At 42.0% G+C, this 12,008-nt stretch overlaps 1 protein-coding gene across 3 annotated transcripts in view; it reads left to right on the top strand.

The window, feature by feature from the left end:
• ZNF800 (zinc finger protein 800) overlaps positions 1 to 11,675 on the top strand; it is a 49,716-nt gene extending 38,041 nt beyond the window's left edge. For 2 of the 3 annotated variants that reach the window (XM_075857178.1, XM_075857179.1), the window contains 3 exons: positions 3,879 to 3,974; positions 6,823 to 6,966; positions 9,671 to 11,675. In XM_075857178.1, the coding sequence (XP_075713293.1) occupies positions 3,879 to 3,974; positions 6,823 to 6,966; positions 9,671 to 11,310 (1,880 nt within the window). In that variant the 3' untranslated portion in view covers positions 11,311 to 11,675. Of the gene's footprint in view, positions 1 to 3,878; positions 3,975 to 6,702; positions 6,734 to 6,822; positions 6,967 to 9,670 lie in introns of all 3 variants that reach the window. The other variant, XM_075857180.1, reaches the window with a different exon arrangement.
• The last annotated feature ends 333 nt before the right edge of the window (positions 11,676 to 12,008 follow it).

Here is a 12,008-nt window from a genome sequence, read left to right as displayed (position 1 = left end):
GATGTTCCTGCACAGACACTGACAGACATGATGCTGAGATGTTCCTGCACAGACACTGACGGGCATGATGCTGAGATGTTCCTGCACAGACACTGACCGACATGATGCTGAGATGTTCTTGCACAGACACTGACGGGCATGATGCTGAGATGTTCCTGCACAGACACTGATGGGCATGATGCTGAGATGTTCCTGCACAGACACTGACGGGCATGATGCTGAGATGTTCCTGCACAGACACTGACGGGCATGATGCTGAGATGTTCCTGCACAGACACTGACGGGCATGATGCTGAGATGTTCCTGCACAGACACTGACCGACATGATGCTGAGATGTTGCTGCACCAACACTGATGAACATGATGCTGAGATGTTCCTGCACAGACACTGACCGACATGATGCTGAGATGTTCCTGCACAGACACTGACGGGCATGATGCTGAGATGTTCCTGCACAGACACTGACGGGCATGATGCTGAGATGTTCCTGCACAGACACTGACAGACATGATGCTGAGATGTTCCTGCACAGACACTGACGGGCATGATGCTGAGATGTTCCTGCACAGACACTGACCGACATGATGCTGAGATGTTCTTGCACAGACACTGACGGGCATGATGCTGAGATGTTCCTGCACAGACACTGACGGGCATGATGCTGAGATGTTCCTGCACAGACACTGACGGGCATGATGCTGAGATGTTCCTGCACAGACACTGACGGGCATGATGCTGAGCTGTTCCTGCACAGACACTGACGGGCATGATGCTGAGATGTTCCTGCACAGACACTGACCGACATGATGCTGAGATGTTGCTGCACCAACACTGATGAACATGATGCTGAGATGTTCCTGCACAGACACTGACCGACATGATGCTGAGATGTTCTTGCACAGACACTGACGGACATGATGCTGAGATGTTGCTGCACCAACACTGATGAACATGATGCTGAGATGTTCCTGCACAGACACTGACAGACATGATGCTGAGATGTTCCTGCACAGACACTGACAGACATGATACTAAAATGCAGCTGTAGGTAGAAATAGTATTATTATGACTGGTTTGCTGAGCTATTCTACCAGATAGCAGAAAAATAATATTGTGTTTGTATAAAAGCTGTTAAGGCTATGTTCGCATCTGCGTTGGAGGCGCAATTAGGGGCCTCCTTCGCAGATCTGGTCCAAAATGCTGGAAAAAATAGCCCAGCATGCTAAGCTATTTTTCCGGTAAAACGGCGGACGCCATGATGGAAATACAAAATCAATGGGTTCCGTCAGGGCGCTCTTGGTGTCCTTCGTGCGACAGATCCCTCAATGGTGTTGTTTTTCTTCTGCTCCTATGATAGAGCAGATCAACTGAATTAGAAACACAGATGTGTACAAAGCCTAAGAAAGAATACAGTGGACTACTCGTTATGTGAGCCTGCCCCCTCATAAATGTTTGACGGCCTGATGTATCTTCATCTATATAGGAAGGGGAACTGTATTTCTTAGCAATAACTAACCAAACGGCACAATATGTTTCAGTGTTTGGTCTAATAGCCCACCTAAATAGGACAGCATATTCTGATGAGATTCGATTAACCCCTTAGTGACCAGCCCATTTTAGGCCTTAATGACCAAGCTATTTTATTCGTTTTTCTATAGTCGCATTCAAAGAGCTATAACGTTTTTATTTTTTTGTCTACATAGCTGTATGAGGACTTGTTTTTTGCGGGATTAGTTGTGCTTTTTAATAGCACCATTTTTGGGTACATATAATTTTTATATTAACTTTTATTAACCTTTTTGGGGGGGATTATAAACAAAAACTGAAATTCCGCCATTGTTCTATGCGTTTTTAAATTGACGCCGTTCACTGTGCGATGTAAATAACATGTGATCTTTATTCTATGGGTCGGTACGATTACGGCGATACCACATATGTAGAGTTTTTTTTTATGTTTTACGACTTTTGCACAATAAAAACACTTTTGAACTAAAATTATTTGTTTTTGCATCATCGCTTTGCAAGAGCCGTAATTTTTTTATTTTTCCATCAATGTAGTGATTTTTTGGGCTTGTTTTCTGCGGGACAAGACGTAGTTTTGAATGGTACTGTTTTGGGGTGCATGGGAATTATTGATTCATTTTTATTATTACTTTTTTGGGGGGCAATGGAAAAAAATTGCAATTTCGCCATGGTTTTTTGCTTTTTTTTTTTACGGTGTTCACCTTGCAGTTTAAATGACATATTAACTTTATTAATGGAGTCATTACGGTCGCGGCGATACCAGATATGTGTACTTTTTTTTTTTTTTTACACTTTTACTAAATAAAACCACTTTTTATGGAAAAAAATGATTTTATTTATTTTTTTACTGTACTTTTTATTAATAATCTTTATTTCACTTTGATGACTTATTTTATTAGTCCCACTAGGGGACTTTACTGTGCGATGTTCCGATCGCTGCTATAATGCTTTGGTATACTTCGTATACCAGAGCATTATTGCCTGTCAGTGTAAATCTGACAGGCAATCTGTTAGGACGTGCCTCCGGCGCGTCCTAACAGGCATATGTCCAGGGCAGACCTGGGGGCTTTTATCAAGCCCCCGGCTGCCATGACACCCCATCGAAGACGCGCGATTGCATTCGCGGGCCGCCGATGGGTGACAGAGGGAGCGCACTCCCTTTGTAAACAAAGTTAAATGCCGCGGTCGCTATTGACGGCGGCATTTAACGGGTTAAACGGCCGCGATCGAAGTAAACTTCGATCGCGGGCGTTGGAGCAGGAGCTCAGCTGTCATCAGACAGCAGAGCCCCGGCTCCTGCCTGCATGGGAGACCCGTGCAGGACTTAGACTAGGCTGACGTGAAAAGGCGTCAGCCTAGCCTAAAGCCCATTAGTGACTCACGTGAAAAGGCGTATTGGTGGTCACTAAGGGGTTAAGTGTCTACACTGTTAGGCCTCATGCACACAAACGTATTTTTGTCCTCCCGTAAATACTGGCGTAAATACGGGTCCTTGGTCACACGTATTTGACCCGTATTGCACCAGTATTTACAGACCCGTGCCCGTAAATACGGTCCGGTGTCACCTGTATTCCACCCATATTTACGGGCACGTTTTCGCTGCAAAATTGCACTGCACTAATCGGCAGCCCTTCTCTCTATCAGTGCAGGATAGAGAGAAGGGGCAGCCCTTTCCGCAGTAAAAGTAAAAGAAATTCATACTTACCCGACCGTTGTCTTGGTAACGCGTCCCTCTCTTGACATCCAGTCCGACCTCCCTGGATGACGTGGCACTCCATGTGACCGCTGCAGCCAGTGATTGGCCTGTGATTGGCTGCAGCGGTCACATGGGATGAAATGTCATCCCGGGAGGCCGGACTGGAGGAAAAAGAAGAGTTCTGGGTAAGTTAACTTTTAATACTATTAACTCCAGCGGTAGTCACTGTCCCGGGTGCTGAGAGTTACTGCCGATCAGTTAACTCTTTCAGCACCCTGGACAGTGACTATCCCCTGACGTCGCCTAGCAACGCTCCCGTAATTACGGTTGCACACGTAGCCACCCGTAATTACGGGAGCCCCATAGACTTCTATGGGCCTGCCCGTGCCGTTATTACGGCCTGAAATAGGACATGTTCTATATTTTTCAACGGCACGGGCACCTTCCCGTAAGCATACGGGAAGGTACCCTTGGCTAATAGAAGGCTATGGGCCCGTAATTACGGGCGTTTTTACGTTTGTGTGCATGAGGCCTAAATGCTAGAAATTACTGCTAGAAAATCTGTATGTCATGAACAAATTTGCAAAAATGTAAAAAACGACAAGATTGATAAGCTGTCTATTAATATGTTTCACTGAATGTTCTCTATTGTTACAGAGAAAGTTGTGGAGCCTGGAGACCCATCTTTATTACAACAGCCTGTTCAGACTTCAAAATCTGGCATACTTCAAATTATTGAATGTTTCAGATCGGGTATGATAATTCTAATTTTTACTTAATTGTTTTAATATGTATTAAAAACTCTTCCATAATATCATGGATTCCTAAAAATAGATATGAGATTAGGCATAGTATATTACTTTTGTCTTTAAGGGTCACTGTCTTTTCATAAATCTTCTTACACCTCTTAAAAATATTTGAACATTTCACATATCTCTAAGGGCCTATCCCGCTGAGATCCCCACTAAGTGATGTGTTCCATAATAAATTTGTTGCATCCCACTCCAGCTTGTTTTCAGTTAAGTCTGCTGCAGTCTTAATACATCCCCCCCAATGTGTTTTGCTGTAATCACCTAGTCACTTCTTTCTGAAGAGAGCTGAAAAATGCGGGTGGGTGGAAAAGTGGCACAATTTTCAGTAGACTACAGACTAGCCATCAATTTGTAAATTGTCCTTTACAAATGATAGGTTCCCATAAACAGGGCTATATAGTCTTTACTGTGAGCACATTTGAAATTCAGTTTAGTAGTTTCAAATTCTACAGCAGATGGGAGCATTTCATATAGTGACGGCATATTAGTGGATGTCTAAGTCAATAATAAATTACTCAAAATTATTCCTAAAGTGGAAGTGTGCGTAACATTTAATTTAAAACTAATGTACTTCCCACCATGACACCTGCTCCTATGCTGAAACTCAAACCTCCAGCCCTTTACATGTGCTATGTACGATGGACATTTTGTAAGATGTATGTCATTTTCTGCACTGCACTTGTGTAGTGTTGTTTTCAGGCACAGTAAAGCAATTTGAGAGACCCTTGCAAGCATTATACAAAAGGTCAGTGATTTGCATATACTGCATAAAGGCCCAGAGATCCAAATCTTTTTTAAAGTTAAAGAGGTTCTGTCACTAGTTTATCTCCTACATAATCGGATTGGCGCTGTAATGTAGATAACAGTGGTTTTTATTTTGAAAAACGATCATTTTTGAGCAAGTTATTTTCTTAATGCCCAACTGGGCGTTTTTAAACTTTAGACCAAGTGGGCGTTGTAAAGACAAGTGTATGACACTGACCAATCTGCGTCATACACTTCTCTTCATTCATGTCCATCTGTATTCACAAGTGCTGTCACTTACTCCCACAGTAATTTTACTGAAGTGTCTTGAGAGTGAATAGACATCGCCTCCAGCCAGGACGCGATGTCTATTCACACTCCCGACATTTTGTTAAAGTTTCTGTGGGACTTACTCACAGCACAGCGTGATCTCGCGAGATCACGCTGTGCTGCCATTCATGTCCATCTGTACTCACAGCACAGAGTGATCTCGCAAGATCACGCTGTGCTGTGTAAGTAAGTTCCACAGAAACTTTACCGAAGTGTCGGGAGTGTGAATAGACTTCGCATCCTGGCTGGTGGTGATGTCTATTCACTCTCAAGACACTTCGGTAAAGTTACTGTGAGAGTAAGTGACAGCACAGCGAGATCATGCTGTGCTATGAGCACAGATGGACAATGAAGAGAAGTGTATGATGCTGAATGGTCAGCTTCATACACTTCTCTTTACAATGCCCACTTGGTCAAAAGTTAAAAAATGACCAGTTGGGCATTAAGAAACTAATTAGCATAAATCTAAAATTGTTCATAACTTGCTCGAAAAATCGTTTTTCAAAATAAAAACCACTGCTGTTATCTACATTACAGCGCCTATCAGATTAGGTAGGAGATAGGGCATTTATTATCTGGTGACAGAGCCTCTTTAAGTTTCGTGCTGTGATTGATTTTACTTTAAGGGGTTATCTGCTTTGGACAATCCTTACTTGCTAGAAGAGACCTTTAACAATAAGCTGATGAGAAAGTGTCCTCCTGCTGGGACACCCTGTGGTCAGCTATAATCTGTGTGGAAAACTTGCAGTAAGTTCAATTTCCCTGTAGACAAAATTGAGCATTCTGGTATTTTTACTCCCGCCCATTTTGGCCGTAACAACGAGCTCGTTGATCACCGCTCATTTGCTCCTTTCATAAGGAGCTATGATCCGTAATGTATGGGGACAAGTAATCGTTAGTACGATCGCTCGTCCCCATACATTTCTATCATGTTGGCAGCACATCTCCCTGTTTACACAAGAAGATGTGCTGCCGAGAACGATAATATTTTCTGCTGAAGAAACAATACGATCAGCCAGTGAATGAGTTTGCTCGTTCATCGACTGATCGTTGCCCTGTTTACAAAGGGCAATGATCGGGAATGAGCGTTCTGTTAACACTCGTTATCTCGATAATTAGCCTGTGTAAAAGGACTTTTACACAATGTCCCTTAACATCCAATTGCTTGTCTGTGTAATGCAGGAAAGGTCCTCTAGATCGAGAGATGATCTTTGTAGACCAGGGGTCAACAACCTTCTGCACTCCAGCTGTTGTAAAACTACAATTCCCAGCATACCCTGAGAGCCTTTGGCTGGAATAATAAAGCCTTAGGCTGCCAGGGCATGCTGGGAGTTGGTTTCATAACAGCTGGAGTGCCAAAGATTTCACACCCCTGTTGTAGACGTTCTCTTCCCCACCAAGAAATTAGGATCCCTTCTATTAAATGAAAATGGGTTTTTTATACTAGACGACGCAATAACAATAAAAGTGCAATTTAGACACACAATTGCACATTATCAGTAGAAAACATGTATAAAGCTATTTACCGCTATTAAAGAAGAATTAATGTTAGTTTTGCTCTTTTTTTTAATTTTTAAATGATCACGTCCAATAAGGCTTTCCCCATAGTCTTGAGACTTTGCTACAGTAAGTGAATACAGTATCTGTTTATACAGTATATGGATAATTTGGGGTTATGTTTGCTTTATGTATATATAGATTTTTTTTCTTTATAGGCACCAAACAGCTTAGACTGATGCTCCTTCGAGAAGTAGACACTATATTTGAATGTAGATCTTGCCGCAGCCTTTTCCGTGGATTGCCCAATCTGATCACACACAAGCAGTTTTACTGTGTATCCAAGCTCCATGTGGCCGAAGGTGAGCTTGCTGCAATGGAAACAAAAGAACACGTTGGAAGTTTATCCTAAGGCTTCTTTCACACTAGCGTTACTATACGTTTACCTCTCTTCCGTCAGAGGAAGAGTGGGTCGATACATTAAACGGAAACGGTTAAAAATCAAATGGTAATTCTAACCGTTGCTTTCCGTTTTAATGTATCGATCCTCTCTTCATCTGACGGAAGGAGAGGTAAACTTATAGTGACAGTAGTGATGACTTATACTAAGCTTCTGGAAGTAGTGATAACCTTTATAATGTGTTTGTATTAATTTTTGTGGCATAAATGGAATTTTTGGAAAGGATATGTTAAAGTATTCCGCATATTCCAGTTTTCGCAAATAAACCTTATTCATTGTATAGTATAATGGACAATTTGCAGTTTTCTAGTATACCCTGTAAATCAATACTTTACACTTTTGAAGATCTCTGCTTGTAGTTATTAAATTAGACTCTTCATTAATTTTTTTTAAATGGTAAAACCTGTCCTGGTCATGTGGTGATCACACAAATGATACAATAGAGCTCTGAAAACTGTACTGTAACAAGCCATGCACCTTTGTGATTAGCGCATACCCAGGACAGGATTTCAACTTATTGGAACAAAGGAAAGACCTTAAAAAATTTGTGCACAATTGATACAAAGTATAGTAGGAATTTACATACATTTTTATTATACAATAAATAAGCTGTATTTGGTGAAACTTGAACTTATCCTTTTAAATTGTTTACAGTTAAAGAAACCTCTGGTGCCTTTTGAGTTTGAGGGTTCTTCTATTGCATCTTTTAAAGAGAACTTTTCACTTCCCCATCCATGTGCAGCATGCAATGGGGAGGGCTGCACAAACCCTGGGGCACGTTACATTTTTTTTCTACCTCCCTCCGTTATTTAGATATCGGTGCCGTTATATTTGGCGCCCGATATTTAAATAACCCCCTGAACAGTCAACGGGGCGTGTACTGGCAAGGGGGCGTGTTACTATGGCTGTGACACTGTCCAATCAGATATGGACCGTGCCACAGCAGGAGAGAGATTGTGCGATTTCAGTCTTTTCATCCGAACAGGCAAGGGGGCATGTCACTGCTACGGACAGTGTAAGAGCTGGAGAGGAGAGCCCTCTCTCATCTCTTCAGCTCTGGCGAATGATCAGTCTTGTATTGTCTGCCGAACTGGCAAGGGGGTACGTCACTGCTACGGACAGTGTAAGAGCTGGAGAGGAGAGCCCTCTCTCATCTCTTCAGCTCTGGCGAGAGATCAGTCTTGTATTGTCTGCCGAACTGGCAAGGGGGCACGTCACTGCTACGGACAGTGTAAGAGCTGGAGAGGAGAGCCCTCTCTCATCTCTTCAGCTCTGGCGAGAGATCAGTCTTGTATTGTCTGCCGAACTGGCAAGGGGGCGTGTCACTGCTACAGACCGTGTAAGAGCTCCCCAGCTCTTAGGCTGGTTTCACACGAGCATATTACGTCCGTAATGGACGGAACGTAATTCGGCCGCAAGTCCCGGACCGAACACAATGCAGGGAGCCTGGCTCCTAGCATCATAGTGTACGATGCTGGGAGTCCCTGCCTCGCTGCGGGACAACTGTCCAGTACTGTAATCATGTTTTCAGTACAGGACAGTAGTTCCATGGAGAGGCAGGGACTCCTAGCATCGTACATAACTATGATGCTAGGAGCACGGCTCCCTGCACTGTGTTCGGTCTGGGACTTGCGGCCGAATTAGATTCTGTCCGTTACGGACGTAATCTGCTCATGTGAATCCAGCCTTACACTGTCCATAGCAGTGACACGCCCCCTTGCGAGTCTGGCAGACAAAGTACAAGACTGATCTCTCACAACAGCTGAAGAGATGAGAGCACGCGCTCTCCTCTCCACAGCTCTGTCCGTAGCACTGACACGCCCCCTTGACTGTTCGGGTGAAAAGACTGCAATCGCACACTCTCTGTCTCCTGCTATGGCACTGTCCATATCTGATTGGACAGTGTCACAGCCATAGTAACACGCCCCCTTGCCAGTACACGCCCCGTTGACTGTTCAGGGGGTTATTTAAATATCGGGCGCCAAATATAACGGCACCGATATCTAAATAACGGAGGGAGGTAGAAAAAAATGTAAAGTGCCCCAGGGTTTGTGCAGCCCTCCCCATTACATGCTGCACATGTATGGGGAAGTGAAAGGTTCTCTCTAATTTTCATGATTCTATGCTATGGGTCCAAAAGAACCAGTTACAAAATGTAAACAATTGCTTTAAATTGTTGGATGCTATCAAGGTGTACAGATATTTAGTTGGTCGCAGTCTCAGCATTGCTAATAAAGATGTGTGGCCCTGCTGCACTTCATAACATTGTTCATGGAGTCCACAAACTTACTCTCTGTGCCATAACTTTACATATATATGCCTGCATGAATAACCAATATCAAAATTCGTAGAAAACACAGTTATTGCTAAAGAGATAAGGCAGTTTTTACTTGTTTTCCAGCTCTAGCCATTTATTTAATGAAAGGTCATCTCTAGTGTGAGATGGTATTGACTTGTAAATGATCAGCAACTTTAGCTCATAATAAAAAATCATGACACAATATGCATTTGCAATAAAATCACCTCAAGACATCAGGAATTATCTTCACTAGTTTTATTGCTATTATATTTAAGATCTCATGTTCTATTTTTTTGTATTGATCTAGATCCTCCAAATGGGAATAATCAAAGTCAAGTAGTAACAGATCTACTGGAGTCTGTATACCCAAGGGCAAATAATCCAGAGGTTGTCATACAATTAGAAGCTATTCAGACAAATCAGAATGCAGTTTTTCAGATTGTAAAGCCTGTTAGTGAAGTAGACCTGGATGCCAATAATATGTCTGAATCTTCTGATATTCAAGAGGAAGAGTCTGTCCCTGCTTCTCAACCATCATTGACTCCAGAAACAGTGATATTACCTTCTGAGAATGCTACAGTGGAGCCAACTTCTAGTTTTTCAAATGAAGACGATCCACATGTTCCCAGTTTTGTTGCAAGATCTGTTAAGAAAGCTAGCAATAGCAATCCATTCTTATGTCGAGTTTGCAAAAAGGATTTTAACTGTAGAAGGAGCATTCGTCGTCACATTAAAAAAGTACACAAGAAAAAGTTGGAGGATATTAAAAAATTCATTGTGATACAACGAAATACAACTTTGTCGTCTTCAAAAGGTTTTTCCACTATAATCCATTCAACAGGTAAAAGTTGTCACATATGCCAGAAATCATTTGCGACAAAGGCCAATACCAGGAGACACATTGATGAAGTTCACAAAGGTATGAGACGAGATTATATCACAACAGAAAGTAATGCAAAACCTGTTAAAAATGTTAATTCTGGAATTGTAACTCCCAAAAAAGGAGTTAAGACTATTTCCCCTTCCAAAAAATCTTTCCCAAAGTCAAATTTTAGTCTCGCATCCTCTAGTTGTCCTGTTTGCAATAGGCGATACACCTCAAAATACTTACTGAAGAAGCATATGCAGATAGTACACAAGACAACTCAATCTGAAAATAATGTCAAGTCAGATGAACATGTCGCTATCACAAATGGGAAAATAAAACTTGAAGACTCCTCATCGAGTTCTGGAACAAGTTCCCCTCAAAGTGAATCTAAGGGGGCAACAATAGAAAAAAAGAGTGCATCTACAGCAAAAAATAAAACAAAGTCCGATGGTGATTCTCCTAAAACTGGTTCTTCACCTGCCAGTGACAAAAAGAAGTGTCGAAAGCCTAAACTATCAGCTGGCTTTGATTTCAAGCAACTTTACTGTAAACTCTGCAAACGACAATTCACGTCCAAGCAGAACCTGGCAAAACACATTGAACTGCATACAGATGGAAATTGCATTTTTGTAAAATTTTACAGATGCCCTCTATGCTCGTATGAGACGCGCCGGAAACGTGATGTTATTCGGCACATAACAGTAGTCCACAAAAAGACACAGCGTGCTGTGATTAAAATAACAGCAAACTTGGAAAGTCGAGCCGTTAAGAAGCCAATTGAATGTATTATGGATAATGCTCTAAAAAAATGTCACAAAAAAGAAAAAGGTAAAAAAGCTTCTTCAAAAAAAGATGGAATGTCCTCATCCTCCAGCAAAAAAAATTATGGAGGTGATTCAGGCATTGAAGTTAAGGTGACCAAAAACTTCTCATTGCTTAAATGTAAAACCTGTGGTAAAGCCTTTGCTAAAAAGAAAGATTTGGAGCAACATAAAAAGAATCACAAAGTGAATTCAAATTCACCTGCGGACATAAAAAATAAAGGGAGAAGTACAAGGTCTAAAACGCCTGTTTCCTGAAAAAAAACATTCTTAAAAGCAGTGAAAGATTATTTTTCTCCAAGAGATGAGTTATCTTAATTCATAAACACAAGACATTTTAGAAACCCTGCTAATGGACAACTACTAGTCATTTGATAAAACTCAATTTTGGAGACCTGGGCTTGTTTCCCCTCCTCGCTCCCTTACAGCGTTTTATTATTTTTATGTGCATTCTCTGCATGCTGCAAATGAAAGCAGCTTGGCCAGCAGATTGCTTTAAATCTCATGTATTGTGTACATTTTTAATGTTAACTTTTTAGTACAAACCTCATTTCTGTATTTAAGGCTTCGTTAACATCTGCGCCGAGGTCAAGTTCCGTCGGAACGGGACCCAGACTGACACAAACGGAAACCAATAGTTTCCGTTTCCATCACCACTGATTTCAATGGTGACGGATCCGGTGCCAATGGTTTCCGTTTGTCTCCGTTGTGCAAGGGATCCGTAGTTTTGACGGAATCAACAGCGTAGTGGACTACGCTATTGATTTGGTCAAAACGACGGAACATTTGCACAACGGAGACAAAACGGAAACCATTGGCACCGTATCCGTCACCATTGAAATCAGTGGTGATGGAAACGGAAACTATTGGTTTCCGTTTGTGTCAGTCTGGGTCCCGTTCCACTGGAAACCTCAGTCGGAACGGGACCCTGGCGCAGATGTGAACGAAGACTTACT

Source organism: Rhinoderma darwinii, chromosome 3, assembly GCF_050947455.1.
Source record: "Rhinoderma darwinii isolate aRhiDar2 chromosome 3, aRhiDar2.hap1, whole genome shotgun sequence".
Classification (NCBI taxonomy): domain Eukaryota; kingdom Metazoa; phylum Chordata; class Amphibia; order Anura; family Rhinodermatidae; genus Rhinoderma; species Rhinoderma darwinii.
Note: the sequence above shows the minus strand (reverse complement) of the source record. Positions and strands in the feature narration are given on the sequence as shown.